Source organism: Panulirus ornatus, chromosome 17 (genome assembly GCF_036320965.1).
Source record: "Panulirus ornatus isolate Po-2019 chromosome 17, ASM3632096v1, whole genome shotgun sequence".
NCBI classification, from domain to species: domain Eukaryota; kingdom Metazoa; phylum Arthropoda; class Malacostraca; order Decapoda; family Palinuridae; genus Panulirus; species Panulirus ornatus.
In genome coordinates, this window is record NC_092240.1 from 56,341,037 (window position 1) to 56,361,738 (window position 20,702).

The 20,702-nt window shown below is 41.0% G+C and overlaps 1 protein-coding gene across 7 annotated transcripts; it reads left to right on the plus strand.

Moving 5' to 3' along the window:
- Positions 1-17,897, plus strand: mRpL18 (mitochondrial ribosomal protein L18). Of its 7 annotated transcripts, none has more exons than XM_071672666.1 (4): positions 1-71; positions 1,904-2,078; positions 8,746-8,977; positions 16,258-17,897. In XM_071672666.1, the coding sequence occupies exons 1-4, from the start codon at positions 35-37 to the stop codon at positions 16,282-16,284; spliced, it is 471 nt and encodes a 156-aa protein (XP_071528767.1). In that variant the 5' UTR covers positions 1-34; the 3' UTR covers positions 16,285-17,897. The 7 variants fall into 7 exon arrangements, with proteins under 7 accessions (XP_071528767.1, XP_071528764.1, XP_071528763.1 ...); XM_071672663.1 differs by having other exon boundaries at positions 17,287-17,897; XM_071672662.1 differs by lacking the exon at positions 1-71 and adding an exon at positions 408-607 and having other exon boundaries at positions 17,287-17,897.
- The last annotated feature ends 2,805 nt before the right edge of the window (positions 17,898-20,702 follow it).

Genomic DNA, 20,702 nt, shown 5'->3' on the forward strand with positions numbered 1-20,702 from the left:
TGTGTGTGTGTGTCTGTGTGTATGTGTGGAGCAAATGTCGCGGAACCATTACAAAGGAAGCATTTTGCATGGTACAAACTATATTATTCTCGTATACTTCATTAATTTAGACATACAAGGAATTATATAAAACACTGTATAAAAAACCATTGGAGATGGGCGGTGGTATATGACTTTACTGTTACTTTACATGTACACAAGTCACAATTGTGTTTTCATTTGTCTCCTTAAGTAAATTAGGTCTTGTATCTGTGTGTTGGTTATTTTATTATTCTTATGATTTAAATCATTTCATAAAAAAGAAATGGTATATGACGTGATTGGTATTTGGGACCTAACTATAAGAATAAAGAAATAATTATGATTTGATTGAGAACGACTATATATTTCTCGTTCTTATGTGGTGTAGCAGCAGCAGGTGTTCTGACACATGCAGTAGTGTGGTCACCACCTGGCTGACACATGTACGAACATAGATTGTGGTCACCATCACCAGCTGGCCGCCGCCATCATCATCACCAGCTGGCTGGCATCATGTTGGTGAACACATTTAATCCGGTCATGGCCACTGCCCGCTCATTAACGACCATGTTAAGACCATTTAGAAGTAGGTTTTGGTAGTTTTACGTGAGCAAGCTATTCATTTCAAGCACAAATGTCCAGATGTGATGTGGATAGTTGGGGTCGGTACGAGGGAACTGCGTGAGACTGATTAAGATAATATCACACTTGCAGGCGCACATCCAAGGCAATTCTGGCAATGAATTTGTACTGTGGAGAATTACACTAACGCTAATGTGGCACGATTTGGCTTTTGATTGATGTAAGGATAAAGAAGTCGATAGTAGAGATAGTTAAGAAGATCAGGGAAGACGTAAGTTCATACCAGTTGTAGAACATATGTGAGGGACGAGTAGCAGGCCCATATAACCTCCCCCAGTCTTGTCCATCTCAGGTTAAAATAAATGTTGAAGGAACAAATGATATCAGTCAGAGCTCCACAAGTGTGTGTGTAGACCTGACTTAAAGGAACATAATGAAGATCAAAAGACTGACGAAGGAAGAAAATGTTACATTGACTGTTGGAGGGGAAGATGAGGTATGAGGGTCCTGTAGTGACTGCTCTCCACACTGAAGTGGTGGGAAGCAGCAGGCAGACATGTGCCACACCTCCAAACCTTGCATCTGGAGACATAATACTGCAGAACTGTATCCTGAGTCATACCTTAGAAAGGAATGATAGCATTGTGTGTCAGGCAGGGGAATGTAAGAACATGTTTAGCTCAAAGAAGTGATACTCGTACTTGTGTCAGCATCCATGTGTCTCTCCCTGGTTGGTGTCTGCTGACCACCAAGTGGGTCAGCAGTAACTGGGCCAGCAGAAACTGTCCTTTTTATTATTTTTGAATCGTGCTGTTTAGTAGATTTCTTAAACCCACAAGAGCTATAGCCTACAAACTCGAAAGTGATCTGTCAGGATTATGTTGAGTAGGGACAACCATGAGAGTTAACGTCCATGACTCAGGAATGGTTAATTTTTTCCGTTCCACCCTCTCATATTTTATCACATTTATGTGTGTGTTCCATAAAATCTATTGGTGTAAGTATTGTGTATTTTCATATTTCAGTTTAATGTTGAACAAGTGATACTGCCATAATGATAGATTATTTGACTTTATAACACACATTGATGTACCTTCTATAAGTCAGTGTTAGATTTTTTTAAAGTGCACTTTAAGAAAATTTGCATTAAAATAGGGCATAGGTAATTCACTCTTTAAGCTTAATATATAGTGCATCATATGATCATAAGGATTTAGGGTGAAAGAGATTGACTGTATTTTAAGGGGCTTGACATTGCATTCCTTAGAATGCCCCAGAGAATACTGTTGATGTTTTGCAGGTCTTTTTCTTCAGCTGTCTCTCTCTCGAAGTACACATGGTGTGATGTGTGGGGAAAATGATAAGGTAAATCCAGATTTTATCAACCGCAACCCTCGAAGTATGGAGATGTTGCGGCTTGCTCGTAAACCACAAGGCTGGGATCTAGAGGCTTCACCACCTAAGAATTGGTACAAGTATGTAGAAATACAGGTTTTATCTTATGTGTAAGTATGTAATGCTCTGTATATTACTGTAGATGTTCCATAGAATATTGATGAAACTGTCACTACATATAATTAATGAATGCCTGTTTAGTACAGTACTTTTAAAACACCTATGCTAAATGATGATTTATCCTGATTTTGTATTAAGCAATTAATATTGATGATTTGTACATCAGTTTCTGATTGAAGAAATGTGAATTACTCCACACAAAGTATGACACTTGTGCATTGGTGATGTTGATTAGATTTCCTCTGGTGTAATACAGATGTATTTGATTATTGTAGTAAGTTCCCAGATTTTTTATGGATTTTTTTTGGAAAGTGTTGCCAAGTGTGATAGTTCTTTCAGTGCATTTTTTTTTATAACCTGTAGTAGAATGACAATGACTTAAATGCATAATGGCTTTCATGTATAATTTGTAGGTAATAGTTGGTAGGCAGCCAATGACTAGGGAGGTATATTACTAGTACTCCCTGCCTAGGTATCAGGAGGTTTAGTGACAGCTACAGAGTGGGTCAGCATTTCAGTGGTTGTCAAGTTGCACTCCTCTGACCCAGTTAGCTGTCTTTTCTTTCTGCATGATCCACACATGGGCTACTGGCATTCTGTCCTCAAACAATCTCTCCTTGTCATACATGACACTTGACAACACTTAACTCATACAGCTCATTCTTCGTAACTCTAGATTTTCATGCAGTGAACACCATGTGCTAGCCTTGCATTTTGGCAAAAGAGTCTTCACTTATGCTTGTCCTTTCATGCCTCCCTTGCATACACCATTCTTTGCATTCTTCCACAGTTATTTCCCTTCGGTATTTTTCCACTCAATTTCCCCACGTCACAAGTGGTCTTCCTCCCTCACCAACCTCTTTGATTCTACTATCATGCACTCTCCTTGTAAACTCCCAGTCTTGCATTCTTTCCATATGCCTAAACTATTTTATTTATTATACTTTGTCGCTGTCTCCCGCGTTTGCGAGGTAGCGCAAGGAAACAGACGAAAGAAATGGCCCAACCCCCCCATACACATGTATATACATACGTCCACACACGCAAATATACATACCTACACAGCTTTCCATAGCTTACCCCAGACGCTTCACATGCCTTGATTCAATCCACTGACAGCACGTCAACCCCGGTATACCACATCGCTCCAATTCACTCAATTCCTTGCCCTCCTTTCACCCTCAGAGTATTACATTTCACCCATTCTACCACTCCACAATTCACTCCCTTTGCATTCCTTGCCACACCACATCTCATACACCCTTTCATTCTTCATTCCACCCAGTCACATGACGTGCTCTCCTCAAATAGGAAGACAGTAAAAGGGAATTGGACTATTACGAAATGAACATGACACACTACTGACGACAAGGAGATGGCTACCATACTAAATTATTTTTATAACTCTGTATTCACAATTGAAGAAACATCTCAAATACCGCAACCAATGAAAATGTTTCAAGGATCTGATGAAGAGTTGAAGGTTAGAGAAATAAAGAACTCTGAAGTACTTAAGTACCTGGACCAATTAAATCCTAACAAATCCAGTGGCCCAGATAACTTAGCTCCAAGATTTGTAAAGGAGGTCAGGAGATGGCTGATATACCCCATAACCAAAATATTAAGCAAATCTTTATCGGATGGCCAGATGCCAACTGACTGGAAACTAGCAAATGTTACTTCTATATATAAAGAAGAGACAAAAAGTGTGCCTTGAACTACTGCTCAATTAGCCTTGTGTCAGTATTAGGTAAAGTTATTGAAAAAATGATACAAGATAAAATTGTCACTTTCTAGAAGAACACAGAATTATATCAGACAACCAACACAGTTTCTGCTATATAAGATCCGGCCTGACGACTGTGCTGGAATTTTTTAGTTATGAGATTTGGGATGAAAAATTACCGTCTGATGAAGTATATTTAGATTTTCAAAAGGTTTTAAAGTACCTCACAAGAGACTTTTACACAAACTCAAAGCACACAGAATCTGTGAAAAACTGTAAATAGATCAGAGACTGGCTTACAGGAAGAAAGCATTGTGTAGCATTAAACAGTGAAGCCTCATTGGCTAGACGTAATGAGTAGTGTGCCACAGGGGGTGGTCCTAGGCCCTGTTCTTTTCTTGATGTACATTAATCACCTAGAACTCGGTCTCATATCTAAGATCTCCAAATTTACTGACAATACTAAACTAGGAGGTAGAGCTGTCAACAGGTGGGACTGTGAAATGATTCAAAGAGATCTTAATTTACTAGCAGAGTGGTCAGACAGAAGGCAAATGAAGTTTAATGTAGACAGGTGTAAAGTTATGCACTTTAGAGACAAGAATATACGTTATGACTACAAAATATTCAGACACTCTCTAACTGAAGTAAATGAAGAAAAGGACCTTAGAGTTGTCATTAGCAACAATGTGAAATACACTAAACATTGCCATGCAGCAAATAGAAATGGTAACCAAATGTTAGGTTTCATAGCCAGGAACATAGATCGTAAGACATCAGCAACAATTCTCACACTATAATTCAATAATAAGACCACACCTTGAATATGCAGTCCAGTTTTGGTTCCCAAACTATAAAAAGATGAGGAAAGATTAGAGCAAGTACAAAGACACATGACAAAATTGATCCCAACCTTTAGAAATTTGGCATACAAAGAGAGGCTAAAACAATTAGATCTCTTCTCCCTTAAAGAATGTAGACTTTACGGCGACATAATCCAAGTGTTCAAAATTCTGAACAAGTTCGATAAAGTGAACCTCAAGCATCTTTTCAAGATACAAAAAAATATGGTTACTGGGACAAATGGAGTAAAACTAAAAGCTGAAAGATGTAGTACAAACAAGGGAAAAAGCTTTTTTTCTTATTGTTGTGCTGAGCACTGGAATAAGTTGCCGTCAGGGTAGTGAATGTTAAAACTATCAATACCTTCGAAATATGTTTAGACAAATGTTTTATAAATTCAGGGATACTTTGAGAAAAAGCCAGAAATAAACATACAAACAACAGCAGTAATGGGGACACTAGAAGGCTAATGTGCAGCAGCAGGATTCGATGATATCTTAAAAATGTGGTTAGTGGAATTTAATCCTTTTTTTTTCAGACGACCCAGTAATGGGCCAATTTGGCCTACTGTTATCCGTCTTTCTCATGTAAATACAGCTTGGATTCTTGACCTTTGTGCCTCATTCCATGTCGATGTTTTGGCTGCATAGGTCAGGGTTGGGAGGACTATGCTGTCCTTTAATCCTCTCTTCACTTCCATACTAACACCTTTGACCTTCATTATTCTGTTAAGGGACCCAATGACTCTTCTACCCTGTATTGCTCTCTCTCTTATCTTTCCCTCTGTATCACCACACTTACCCAAGACAGCTTCGAGATACTTAAATTCCCTCACTTCTTCCATCCTCCCCAATCACACTCTCACACACACACACACACACACACACACACACACACACACACACACACATACACAGCACAATTTAGGACACTTTCTTCTTTCATTCTGTTATTTTTTATTATACTTGATTGCTGTTTTCCGCATCAGCGAGGTAACACCAGGAAACAGACATATATATACATAAATGCCCATACACGCACATATACATACATATACATATCAACATATACACATATACATAAACATATATACATATACAAAGACAAATGGATTTGTATGTAGCATTTATGGATCTGGAGAAGGCATATGATAGAGTTGATAGAGATGCTCTGTGGAAGGTATTAAGAATATATGGTGTGGGAGGCAAGTTGTTAGAAGCAGTGAAAAGTTTTTATCGAGGATGTAAGGCATGTGTACGTGTAGGAAGAGAGGAAAGTGATTGGTTCTCAGTGAATGTAGGTTTGCGGCAGGGGTGTGTGATGTCTCCATGGTTGTTTAATTTGTTTATGGATGGGGTTGTTAGGGAGGTGAATGCAAGAGTTTTGGAAAGAGGGGCAAGTATGAAGTCTGTTGGGGATGAGAGAGCTTGGGAAGTGAGTCAGTTGTTGTTCGCTGACGATACAGCGCTGGTGGCTGATTCATGTGAGAAACTGCAGAAGCTGGTGACTGAGTTTGGTAAAGTGTGTGGAAGAAGAAAGTTAAGAGTAAATGTGAATAAGAGCAAGGTTATTATGTACAGTAGGGTTGAGGGTCAAGTCAATTGGGAGGTGAGTTTGAATGGAGAAAAACTGGAGGAAGTGAAGCGTTTTAGATATCTGGGAGTGGATCTGGCAGCGGATGGAACCATGGAAGCGGAAGTGGATCATAGGGTGGGGGAGGGGGCGAAAATTCTGGGAGCCTTGAAGAATGTGTGAAAGTCGAGAACTTTATCTCAGAAAGCAAAAATGGGTATGTTTGAAGGAATAGTGGTTCCAACAATGTTGTATGGTTGCGAGGCGTGGGCTATGGATAGAGTTGTGCGCAGGAGGATGGATGTGCTGGAAATGAGATGTTTGAGGACAATGTGTGGTGTGAGGTGGTTTGATCGAGTAAGTAACGTAAGGGTAAGAGAGATGTGTGGAAATAAAAAGAGCATGGTTGAGAGAGCAGAAGAGGGTGTTTTGAAATGGTTTGGGCACATGGAGAGAATGAGTGAGGAAAGATTGACCAAGAGGATATATGTGTCGGAGGTGGAGTGAACGAGGAGAAGAGGGAGACCAAATTGGAGGTGGAAGGATGGAGTGAAAAAGATTTTGTGTGATCGGGGCCTGAACATGCAGGAGGGTGAAAGGAGGGCAAGGAATAGAGTGAATTGGAGCGATGTGGTATACCGGGGTTGACGTGCTGTCAGTGGATTGAATCAAGGCATGTGAAGCGTCTGGGGTAAACCATGGAAAGCTGTGTAGGTATGTATATTTGCTTGTGTGGACGTATGTATATAAATGTGTATGGGGGTGGGTTGGGCCATTTCTTTCGTCTGTTTCCTTGCACCACCTCGCAAACGTGGGAGACCGACAAAGCAAAAAAAAAAAAAAAAAATATGTACATATTCATACTTGCTTGCCTTCATCCATTCTTGGTGCTACTCCGCCCCACAGGATACAGCATCGCTACCCCCTACAACAGCCAGGTAGCACCAGGATAACAGGCAAAAAAGGCCTTATTCTTTCGCACTGTCTCTAGCTGTCATGTGTAATGCACTGAAGCCACAGTTTCTAATCCACATCCAGACCCCAGAGTCCTTTCCATGGTTTGCCCCAGACATTTCACATGCCCTGGTTCAGTCCATTGACTGCACGTCAACCCCATCTACCACATCGTTCCAGTTCACTCTATTCCTTGCACACCTCTCATCCTTCTGTATGTTCAGGTCTTGATCACCCACAATCTTTTTCACTCCATCCTTCCACCTCCAATTTGGTCTCCCACTTCTCCTCGTTCCCTCCACCTCTGACACATTTATCCTCTTTGTCAATCTTTCCTCACTTATTCTCTCCGTATGTCTGAACCATTTCAACACACCCTCTTCTCTCAAAACTACACTTTATTTCCACACATCTCTCTTACCCTTTCATTACATACTCGATCAAACCACCTCATACCACATAGTGTCCCCAAATGTTTTGTTTCCAACACATCCACCCTCCACTGTACAAACCTATTTATTTTCCATGCCTCGCAGCAATATGGTATCGTTGGATCTGCTGTTACTTCAGTCATACCCATTATTGCTCTCTGAGATAACATTTTCTCCTTCCACACATTCTTCATCACTCCCAGAACCTTCACCCCCTCCCCCACCCTGCGAGTCACTCCACTTTCATGGTTCCATTCGCTGCTAATCCACTCCCAGCCATGTAAAACACTCTACTTCCTCCAGTTTTTATCCATTCAAACTTACATCCCAGTTAATTTGTCCCTCAACCCTACTGAACCTAATGATACTGCTTTTATTCACATTTGCTTTCAACTTTGCTTTCCAAACTTAATCACTAACTTCTGCAGTTTCTCACTCTAATTGGCCACCGGCGAACAGCAACTGCCCCTCTTCCCAGGCCATCTCATCCCCAGCGAACTGCATTCTCACCCCTCTCTCCAAAACTCTTGCATTTACCTCCCTAACCACCCCATTCATAAACAAATTAGACAACCATAGGGACATCACACACCCCTGCCACAGACTGACCTTCACTGGAAACCAATCACTCTCCTCCCTTCCGACTCGTACACATGCCTGACATGGGAATTGCAAACAAGTATGAAAGAACACAAGCTATGGTATGCTACATATACTGCTAATTGTTAGGTTTTCTTTTCATCTTTTGATTTCATGCAGAATTATGCGTCACAAACAAGTTCCAGGTAAACTATTTAGGATAATTTTGGTTGGAAATTGTACATGTATCCCATTTACGAGACATGTATCACAGAAAGTACATACATTTCTGAAGCTAGCCATTAGCAGATGGGTAAAAGCTGTGACAGGCTAGACCTTGAGTAGGAGGATAGCATACATAACTTGGGATCATGAGAGTTCACATTGACTGAATACAGTTTCAGATAAGCCTAAGATTGTTGATTATACATTATGCTTAAGGCTTTTTATTTGATGATAGTCAAATTCTCTTCTGACTTGGTAATGGATGTCACTTAAGAAAGATCACATTTATCTTTACAGATTACATCTGGAGCAAAGTAATCGGCATATTAAAGGATGGGTGGAGCATCACACTGGGATCACTGTTGTCTCTGCCTCAACCCATGAGTGGAGTATTAAACAACATCTCTATTCCACCACTAGCGTCAATGCTGCAGAAAACATTGGGCGTATCCTAGCTCAAAGATGCTTGGAATCTGGGATATGTGAAATTTCCACTGACCTTGAGAAATACAAGGACTCTTCTGAGAAGGTAAGACACTGTAAGGGATATGGAAAGATAGATTGAGGGAGTATATGGATATGAAGGGATGTTATCAAGGAGGATTATGTAGAGATGTGAAGGAACAGTTGTATATGAAAATTATGCATTGGTTATGCAGCTGTGTAAGAGGATATAATACTGTACTTCAGTTATATTTATTGTAGATAAGATGGTCAGAGAAGTTTGATATTGGAAGAGCTACCAAAGGTTATCGGACAAGTTCTGTATTGGAAGAATTACCAAAGATTGTCGGAGAAGTTTGACATTGGAAGTTACCAAAGATTGTCGGAGAAGTTTAATATCAGAAGAGTAACTTGATTTTGATTAGTTAGTACCTTAATTGAATTCTGTAGATTATTGCTTTAATGGCTTTTTGTTCAAATGGCCAGAGCTACACATAATAACTTGACCAGATTCCTGATATCTTAAAATGCTTTAAACTTTTCTGTTAGGTCTTCTCTATGACTGTGTTGAATGGAATTATTTTTACTCTTCAGAAATAATTCTGCATATGCTACCCAGCTGTGAATGTTGGTTAAGAGCATATACCATAAAGGTAATGATAGGAGAATTTAATCTTCCTTTTTTTTCAACTACTATTTTATTTATGTTCTCACCTTTTTCCATTCTGTACTCAGTCTCTCCTGGTACTTCCTCACACAGGTCTCCTTCTCAAGCTCACTTACTCTCACCACCCTCTTCACCCCAACATTCACTCTTCTTTTCTGAAAACCCATACAAATCTTCACCTTAGCCTCCACAAGATAATGATCAGACATCCCTCCAGTTGCACCTCTCAGCACATTAACATCCAAAAGTCTCTCTTTCGCACGCCTGTCAATTAACACGTAATCCAATAACGCTCTCTGGCCATCTCTCCCACTTACATAAGTATACTTATGTATATCTCGCTTTTTAAACCAGGTATTCCCAATCATCAGTCCTTTTTCAGCACATAAATCTACAAGCTCTTCACCATTTCCATTTACAACACTGAACACCCCATGTATACCAATTATTCCCTCAACTGCCACATTACTCACCTTTGCATTCAAATCACCCATCACTGTGACCCGGTCTCGTGCATCAAAACCACTAACACACTCATTCAGCTGCTCCCAAAACACTTGCCTCTCTTGATCTTTCTTCTCATGCCCAGGTGCATATGCACCAATAATCACCAACCTCTCTCCATCAACTTTCAGTTTTACCCATATTAATCGAGAATTTACTTTCTTACACTCTATCACATACTCCCACAACTCCTGTTGCAGGAGTATTGCTACTCCTTCCCTTGCTCTTGTCCTCTCACTAACCCCTGACTTTACTCCCCAGACATTCTCAAACCACTCTTCCCCTTTGCCCTTGAGCTTCGTTTCACTCAGAGCCAAAACATCCAGGTTCCTTTCCTCAAACATACTACCTATCTCTCCTTTTTTCACATCTTGGTTACATCCACACACATTTAGGCACCCCACTCTGAGCCTTCGAGGAGGATGAGCACTCCCCGCGTGACTCCTTCTTCTGTTTCCCATTTTAGAAAGTTAATACAAGGAGGGGAGGATTTCTGGCCCCCCGCTCCCGTCCCCTCTAGTCGCTTTCTACGACACGCGAGGAATACGTGGGAAGTATTCTTTCACCCCTATCCCCAGGGATAATATACATATATATATACATATACACATACACACACATACACATACATACGCACATATACACACACACACACATACATATATATACATATGAGAAATGTAAGAAACAATTTAGGGAATCAGTGATGGATTGCGCAAAAGATGCTTGTGGCATGAGAAGAGTGGGAGGTGGGTTGATTAGAAAGGGTAGTGAGTGGTGGGATGAAGAAGTAAGAGTATTAGTGAAAGAGAAGTGAGAGGCATTTGGACGATTTTTGCAGGGAAAAAATGCAATTGAGTGGGAGATGTATAAAAGAAAGAGACAGGAGGTCAAGAGAAAGGTGTAAGAGGTGAAAAAAAGGGCAAATGAGAGTTGGGGTGAGAGAGTATCATTAAATTTTAGGGAGAATAAAAAGATGTTCTGGAAGGAGGTAAATAAAGTGCGTAAGACAAGGGAGCAAATGGGAACTTCGGTGAAGGGCGCAAGTGGGGAGGTGATAACAAGTAGTGGTGATGTGAGAAGGAGATGGAGTGAGTATTTTGAAGGTTTGTTGAATGTGTTTGATGATAGAGTGGCAGATATAGGGTGTTTTGGTCGAGGTGGTGTGCAAAGTGAGAGGGTTAGGGAAAATGATTTGGTAAACAGAGAAGAGGTAGTGAAAGCTTTGCGGAAGATGAAAGCCGGCAAGGCAGCAGGTTTGGATGGTATTGCAGTGGAATTTATTAAAAAAGGGGGTGACTGTATTGTTGACTGGTTGGTAAGGTTATTTAATGTGTGTATGACTCATGGTGAGGTGCCTGAGGATTGGCGGAATGCGTGCATAGTGCCATTGTACAAAGGCAAAGGGGATAAGAGTGAGTGCTCAAATTACAGAGGTATAAGTTTGTTGAGTATTCCTGGTAAATTATATGGGAGGGTATTGATTGAGAGGGTGAAGGCATGTACAGAGCATCAGATTGGGGAAGAGCAGTGTGGTTTCAGAAGTGGTAGAGGATGTGTGGATCAGGTGTTTGCTTTGAAGAATGTATGTGAGAAATACTTAGAAAAGCAAATGGATTTGTATGTAGCATTTATGGATCTGGAGAAGGCATATGATAGAGTTGATAGAGATGCTCTGTGGAAGGTATTAAGAATATATGGTGTGGGAGGAAAGTTGTTAGAAGCAGTGAAAAGTTTTTATCGAGGATGTAAGGCATGTGTACATGTAGGAAGAGAGGAAAGTGATTGGTTCTCAGTGAATGTAGGTTTGCGGCAGGGGTGTGTGATGTCTCCATGGTTGTTTAATTTGTTTATGGATGGGGTTGTTAGGGAGGTAAATGCAAGAGTTTTGGAAAGAGGGGCAAGTATGAAGTCTGTTGGGGATGAGAGAGCTTGGGAAGTGAGTCAGTTGTTGTTCGCTGATGATACAGCGCTGGTGGCTGATTCATGTGAGAAACTGCAGAAGCTGGTGACTGAGTTTGGAAAAGTGTGTGGAAGAAGAAAGTTAAGAGTAAATGTGAATAAGAGCAAGGTTATTAGGTACAGTAGGGTTGAGGGTCAAGTCAATTGGGAGGTGAGTTTGAATGGAGAAAAACTGGAGGAAGTGAAGTGTTTTAGATATCTGGGAGTGGATCTGGCAGCAGATGGAACCATGGAAGCGGAAGTGGATCATAGGGTGGGGGAGGGGGCGAAAATCCTGGGGGCCTTGAAGAATGTGTGGAAGTCGAGAACATTATCTCGGAAAGCAAAAATGGGTATGTTTGAAGGAATAGTGGTTCCAACAATGTTGTATGGTTGCGAGGCGTGGGCTATGGATAGAGTTGTGCGCAGGAGGATGGATGTGCTGGAAATGAGATGTTTGAGGACAATGTGTGGTGTGAGGTGGCCTGATCGAGTGAGTAACGTAAGGGTAAGAGAGATGTGTGGAAATAAAAAGAGCGTGGTTGAGAGAGCAGAAGAGGGTGTTTTGAAGTGGTTTGGGCACATGGAGAGGATGAGTGAGGAAAGATTGACCAAGAGGATATATGTGTCGGAGGTGAAGGGAACAAGGAGAAGAGGGAGACCAAATTGGAGGTGGAAAGATGGAGTGAAAAAGATTTTGTGTGATCGGGGCCTGAGCATGCATGAGGGTGAAAGGAGGGCAAGGAATAGAGTGAATTGGAGCGATGTGGTATACCGGGGTTGACGTGCTGTCAGTGGATTGAAGCAGGGCATGTGAAGCGTCTGGGGTAAACCATGGAAAGCTGTGTAGGTATGTATATTTGCGTGTGTGGACGTATGTATATACATGTGTATGGGGGGGGGTTGGGCCATTTCTTTCGTCTGTTTCCTTGCGCTACCTCGCAAACGTGGGAGACAGCGACAAAGTATAATAAATAAATATAATTTTATTTATGTGGCAGTTGAGGGAATAATTGGTATACATGGGGTGTTCAGTGTTCTAAATGGAAATGGTGAAGAGCTTGTAGATTTATGTGCTGAAAAAGGACTGGTGATTGGGAATATCTGGTTTAAAAGCGAGATATACATAAGTATACATATGTAAGTAGGAGAGATGGCCAGAGAGCGTTATTGGATTATGTGTTAATTGACAGGCGCGCGAAAGAGAGACTTTTGGATGTTAATGTGCTGAGAGGTGCAACTGGAGGGATGTCTGATCCATATCTTGTGGAGGCTAAGGTGAAGATTTGTATGGGTTTTCAGAAAAGAAGAGTGAATGTTGGGATGAAGAGGGTGGTGAGAGTAAGTGAGCTTGGGAAGGAGACTTGTGTGAGGAAGTACCAGGAGAGACTGAGTACAGAATGGAAAAAGGTGAGAACAATGGAAGTAAGGGGAGTGGGGGAGGAATGGGATGTATTCAGGGAATCAGTGATGGATTGCGCAAAAGATGCTTGTGGCATGAGAAGAGTGGGAGGTGGGTTGATTAGAAAGGGTAGTGAGTGGTGGGATGAAGAAGTAAGATTATTAGTGAAAGAGAAGAGAGAGGCATTTGGACAATTTTTGCAGGGAAAAAATGCAGTTGAGTGGGAGATGTATAAAAGAAAGAGACAGGAGGTCAAGAGAAAGGTGCAAGAGGTGAAAAAGAGGGCAAATGAGAGTTTGGGTGAGAGAGTATCATTGAATTTTAGGGAGAATAAAAAGATGTTCTGGAAGGAGGTAAATAAAGTGCGTAAGACAAGGGAGCAAATGGGAACTTCAGTGAAGGGCGCAAATGGGGAGGTGATAACAAGTAGTGGTGATGTGAGAAGGAGATTGAGTGAGTATTTTGAAGGTTTGTTGAATGTGTTTGATGATAGAGTGGCAGATATAGGGTGTTTTGGTCGAGGTGGTGTGCAAAGTGAGAGGGTTAGGGAAAATGATTTGGTAAACAGAGAAGAGGTAGTAAAAGCTTTGCGGAAGATGAAAGCCGGCAAGGCAGCAGGTTTGGATGGTATTGCAGTGGAATTTATTAAAAAAGGGGGTGACTGTATTGTCGACTGGTTGGTAAGGTTATTTAATGTATGTATGACTCATGGTGAGGTGCCTGAGGATTGGCGGAATGCGTGCATAGTGCCATTGTACAAAGGCAAAGGGGATAAGAGTGAGTGCTCAAATTACAGAGGTATAAGTTTGTTGAGTATTCCTGGTAAATTATATGGGAGGGTATTGATTGAGAGGGTGAAGGCATGTACAGAGCATCAGATTGGGGAAGAGCAGTGTGGTTTCAGAAGTGGTAGAGGATGTGTGGATCAGGTGTTTGCTTTGAAGAATGTATGTGAGAAATACTTAGAAAAGCAAATGGATTTGTATGTAGCATTTATGGATCTGGAGAAGGCATATGATAGAGTTGATAGAGATGCTCTGTGGAAGGTATTAAGAATGTATGGTGTGGGAGGCAAGTTGTTAGAAGCAGTGAAAAGTTTTTATCGAGGATGTAAGGCATGTGTACATGTAGGAAGAGAGGAAAGTGATTGATTCTCAGTGAATGTATGTTTGCGGCAGGGGTGTGTGATGTCTCCATGGTTGTTTAATTTGTTTATGGATGGGGTTGTTAGGGAGGTGAATGCAAGAGTTTTGGAAAGAGGGGCAAGTATGAAGTCTGTTGTGGATGAGAGAGCTTGGGAAGTGAGTCAGTTGTTGTTCGCTGATGATACAGCGCTGGTGGCTGATTCATGTGAGAAACTGCAGAAGCTGGTGACTGAGTTTGGTGAAGTGTGTGAAAGAAGAAAGTTAAGAGTAAATGTGAATAAGAGCAAGGTTATTAGGTACAGTAGGGTTGAGGGTCAAGTCAATTGGGAGGTAAGTTTGAATGGAGAAAAACTGGAGGAAGTAAAGTGTTTTAGATATCTGGGAGTGGATCTGGCAGCGGATGGAACCATGGAAGCGGAAGTGAATCATAGGGTGGGGGAGGGGGCGAAAATCCTGGGAGCCTTGAAGAATGTGTGGAAGTCGAGAACATTATCTCGGAAAGCAAAAATGGGTATGTTTGAAGGAATAGTGGTTCCAACAATGTTGTATGGTTGCAAGGCGTGGGCTATGGATAGAGTTGTGCGCAGGAGGGTGGATGTGCTGGAAATGAGATGTTTGAGGACAATGTGTGGTGTGAGGTGGTTTGATCGAGTAAGTAATGTAAGGGTGAGAGAGATGTGTGGAAATAAAAAGAGCATGGTTGAGAGAGCAGAAGAGGGTGTTTTGAAATGGTTTGGGCACATGGAGAGAATGAGTGAGGAAAGATTGACCAAGAGGATATATGTGTCGGAGGTGGAGGGAACGAGGAGAAGTGGGGGACCAACTTGGAGGTGGAAAGATGGAGTGAAAAAGATTTTGAGGGATTGGGGCCTGAACATGCAGGAGGGTGAAAGGTGGGCAAGGAATAGAGTGAATTGGATCGATGTGGTATACCGTCGTTGACGTGCTGTCAATGGATTGAATCAGGGCATGTGAAACGTCTGGGGTAAACCATGGAAAGTTGTGTGGGGCCTGGATGTGGAAAGGGAGCTGTGGTTTTGGGCATTATTGCATGACAGCTAGAGACTGAGTGTGAACGAATGGGGCCTTTGTTGTCTTTTGCTAGCGCTACCTCGCACACATAAGGGGGGAGAGGGATGGTATTCTATGTGTGGCGAGGTGGCGATGGGAATGAATAAAGGCAGACAGTGTGAATTGTGTGCATGGGTATATATGTATGTGTCTGTGTGTGTATATATATGTGTACATTGAGATGTATAGGTATGTATATTTGCGTGTGTGGACGTGTATGTATATACATGTGTATGGGGGTGGGTTGGGCCATTTCTTTCGTGTTTCCTTGCGCTACCTCGCAAAGGCGGGAGAAAGCGACAAAGCAAAATAAATAAATAAATATTATATGATATCGTATTATATTTGCTGTAACGTATCATTTACCATGTATATTATATCGTCTGTTATGTACACTATATTGTATTATCATGTAACATGTATGCTATGATATATAATCTTCTGCCATGTATATTATAACATATCATTGTCCACTGTGTATGCTGTAACATCATCTATCATGTATGCAATAACAGATTATCTTCCATTTACACTATATCTTGTACCATATATTTTATGACATATCTTCTCCTATGCATACAGTAGCATACTGTTTTCTGTCATGTATGTTATAACACATCATCAACCTTATACAGGTACATCACCGAATTTCCGGCAACTGATGGTTCGGCGCCTCCTTTAGTCTGGACAAAATTACGTGAGGGAACTTGAAATTACCGCGGCCACCAGACTAGTTTACCAGGCGGCCACAGATGGCACTGTGTGTAGGGTGTGCTTATTTACATTCTTTACACTGCACTTGTTGGTCATAAGCTTATTTTGCTTAAATTTAACCCTAGCTATGGCTTCTAAGACTTATGAGAGTGTCAGTTATGGCTTCAAACGTAAACACCAGTCCATATCGATCCAAGATAAAGTTGAAACTGTTGAAAAAAATGAACCCTGGTGTTTTGATGTGTAAGCTGTGTGACATCTACAGTATTGGTTCATCAACTGTTTATGATATAAAAGAAGCAAAGGGAGAAAATATTGAAATTCTATGCAGACAGCAATTCCAAGAAGCAGATGATGATTAGAAAAACTATGAAAGATGGTAGGAGTACAGAGCACGATTGAGCAATGATGGAATGTTTTCGACAGCGTCAGAGTGATGGAGTGGACTTGTCAAGTAGCATGATGATGGATCATCCTAAGTTGTTCTAAAAAGAATTTAAATTACAACATGAACGTGACTGTAGTGAAGGATGGCTTCAAAGATTCAAGAAGCATCATGCAATTTCCATGAATAAAGTGTGCGGAGAAAAGCAGTCTGCAAACCATGAAGGAGCTGCCAAGTATGTGGATGAATTTGCAAAACTCATAGCGGATGAGCACCTCAGTCCTGAGCAGTTGTATAATGGAGACTAATACTTTAGACTCATGGTATACTTTAGATACATAGTAGATGTATGATTAGCGGGTTAGAGGTGTGTTGAATTATTATTACATGACCACAGTTGGTCTGGCAAAATGGTTAATCCAGCAAGGTTTTGGAACCAAGAGTGCCGTAAAATTGGTGGTGTACCTGTATATCTTCTGCCAAGTACTAAATTGCTTGAGAAGGTCCAGCTTGTGTTAGGAAACATAAGGAATTCATAGTTTCATTAACACTTTTGGAATTTCAGGTGCGAGCATTTTTGTCTTCAATAGAAGAAGGAGGTATTCACCCTAAGGAAGCTTTCACCATCAATGAAAGATTAATGCAAAGATGGTTTCTATCTGCACCGGTCTTACCATGGCATGTCTCAGAAGAGCAAGTTCTTAAGGATGACCAACAAAATAATGCAGACTAGTTTTAAATTCTATTTCTCTTTAGCTGGTCAGTATACAGGGTTTGCCTTTATGGCAAAATGGGGGTTCTCAAATTTTGTAAAAGTTCCTATCCTCTCTCTAGAGAGTAAAATTACCAATCCCTTTCCCCTCAATATATTGACCTCTTCCCTATAGTGTAGAGTGTTAGAGTGAAGAAGAGTTTTTCATACATAAACCAGTTATGAAGATATTGTTAGTTTCTGATATCTCTGTAGATTTGTTTTCAGTAAGATGTCAGTTATATCCCAAAATTACAATACAGTTCATTTGTGGAATAAAATTAGAGTGTTTACTTTTAAAAAGAATTAATGGGTAAAAAAAGTTTGATAATACATTAAAGGTCTGACCAGATTAAAGTATCTCTGCACCATGTACAAGCATTGCATTGTCCACATATTTATATATGAAAGATTTTAAAAAAGAACAGTGGCTTTTTTTATACTCCTCTTGCTTTGTTCCACTTTAGGGAGTTAGCATCAAATACAGACGAGTGAATGTTTGAGGAAAAGTTTTAGTTTGACTCTTTCCTATGTTCCTCCATTTGAAACGTAAGAGTAGAGCAAGGGAGGGTTACCAGCTTGTCACTCGCATTCATGGATGATGACAATATCAGAGGAACCTAGAACACACAATTATGCCAGGGGAGTAGCCTCTGAAAAGACAGCATTATTAAGTAAGCTAGACATGTGATGAATGGAGGAGTGGTGGTCAAGGGAAACAACGCCATTAAACAAACATGTTATATGAGTTGTGCTATCCCTGCCATCAATGCAAAATCACGTACATAAATACTCACAGATACCATTTGTTGCCTCCTGTGGCCTGTTCCCACCAGGAATTCTCTCAAGTGGGTGCTCACAACAATAGAGTCTCCATTACTAGTGAACTCCAGTGCTGCTGCTTAGCGTTTAGTGCCTCACTCTTAACAGGCCATGGGCAGAGGGCAACTCCAGTGCATGTTTGCAGAGGCTCTTAACTAATATTCCAACTGACTACTACATGATGCTCCTGCCTAATGTTCTACCTACTGCTCCTGATAGATAATCTGTGGTATGCAGGATATGTAAGATTGTTGTAGTCTTTCTCCACCATCACTTGGGATGAATTTAAAGATATATAGTATTAACTATAAGAATTTTATCAGAAATACATTGTTCCCCATCAATATGGGAGCATCTCCCCCGTGTCTTCTCCCTTAGGAGGGTACAAAATCAGTCCCACATAAGATTTCTATGAGAAACCCTTTTTTCATTTCCAGTATAACTTCTGCATAATGCAGAAAAACTAAAACTCCATCCTTAGGGGTTGAATAGATGTTTGGAGAATGAAAATATGGTCCTAGATTTGAAATAGATTTTAGATATCTGTGATCCAACTGAACCAGTAGTATAATTAATTTTCATTTAACTTTATTGCCTTAGAGCAGTTCATGACTTTACAAAAATATCTATAGCATGTCACCATTTGCTTTAGGAACCATCCTAAAGGGATGATTGATTTTATTAAGGTAAGAACTTATTCAAACTTTCTCCCAAACTACACGCCACCTCCCGCGCCAGCGAGGCAGCGCCAAGAACAGAGGACTGGGCCCCTGAGGGAACATCCTCACCCGACCCCCCTCTCTGTTCCCTCTCTTGGAAAATTAAAATATATATATATATACATATGTATATACATGTGAGAAACTGCAGAAGCTGGTGACGGAGTTTGGTAAAGTGTGTGGAAGAAGAAAGTTAAGAGTAAATGTGAATAAGAGCAAGGTTATTAGGTACAGTAGGGTTGAGGGTCAAGTCAATTGGGAGGTGAGTTTGAATGGAGAAAAACTGGAGGAAGTGAAGTGTTTTAGATATCTGGGAGTGGATCTGTCAGCGGATGGAACCATGGAAGCGGAAGTGGATCATAGGGTGGGGGAGGGGGCGAAAATTTTGGGAGCCTTGAAAAATGTGTGGAAGTCGAGAACATTATCCCGGAAAGCAAAAATGGGTATGTTTGAAGGAATAGTAGTTCCAACAATGTTGTATGGTTGCGAGGCGTGGGCTATGGATAGAGTTGTGCGCAGGAGGATGGATGTGCTGGAAATGAGATGTTTGAGGACAATGTGTGGTGTGAGGTGGTTTGATCGAGTAAGTAACGTAAGGGTAAGAGAGATGTGTGGAAATAAAAAGAGCGTGGTTGAGAGAGCAGAAGAGGGTGTTTTGAAATGGTTTGGGCACATGGAGAGAATGAGTGAGGAAAGATTGACCAAGAGGATATATGTGTCGGAGGTGGAGGGAACGAGGAGAAGAGGGAGACCAAATTGGAGGTGGAAAGATGGAGTGAAAAGGATTTTGTGTGATCGGGGCCTGAACATGCAGGAGGGTGAAAGGAGGGCAAGGAATAGAGTGAATTGGAGCGATGTGGTATACAGGGGTTGACGTGCTGTCAGTGGATTGAATCAAGGCATGTGAAGCGTCCGGGGTAAACCAAGGAAAGCTGTGTAGGTATGTATATTTGCGTGTGTGGACGTGTGTATGTACATGTGTATGGGGGGGGTTGGGCCATTTCTTTCGTCTGTTTCCTTGCGCTACCTCGCAAACGCGGGAGACAGCGACAAAGTATAAAAAAAAAAAAATATATATACATATATATATTTTTTTTTTCATACTATTCGCCACTTCCCACGATAGCGAGGCAGCGCCAAGAACAGGGGACTGGGCCCTTTTTTTTTTTTTTTTTAATTTTCCAAAAGAAGGAACAGAGAAGAGGGCCAGGTGAGGATATTCCCTCAAAGGCCCAGTCCTCTGTTCTTAACGCTACCTCGCTATCGCGGGAAATAGCGAATAGTATGAAAAAAAAAAAAAAAGAACTTATTCAGATTTCTTGCACATCATGATACAACATACTGGTCCAGCTACCTGTATGTGTAGCACCCATTATAATGACCATCATGCATAACTGACATTAATGTTACTTGGATATATTCCACTGTGTGTATAGTGTTAGCTGTGTATGGTGTAACCTGAAAAAAAGACTGGTGATTGGGAAAACCTGGCTTAAAAAGAGATATATACATAAGTATATGTATGTAAATGGAAAAGACTGTCAAAGGGCATCATTAGATTACATGTTGATTAATAGGCGTGTAATAGAGAGCCTTTTGGATGTTAATGTGCTGAGAGGGGCAACTGGAGGGATGTTTGATCACCATCTTGTGGAGGCAAAGGTGAAGATTTGAAGAGGTTTTCCAAAA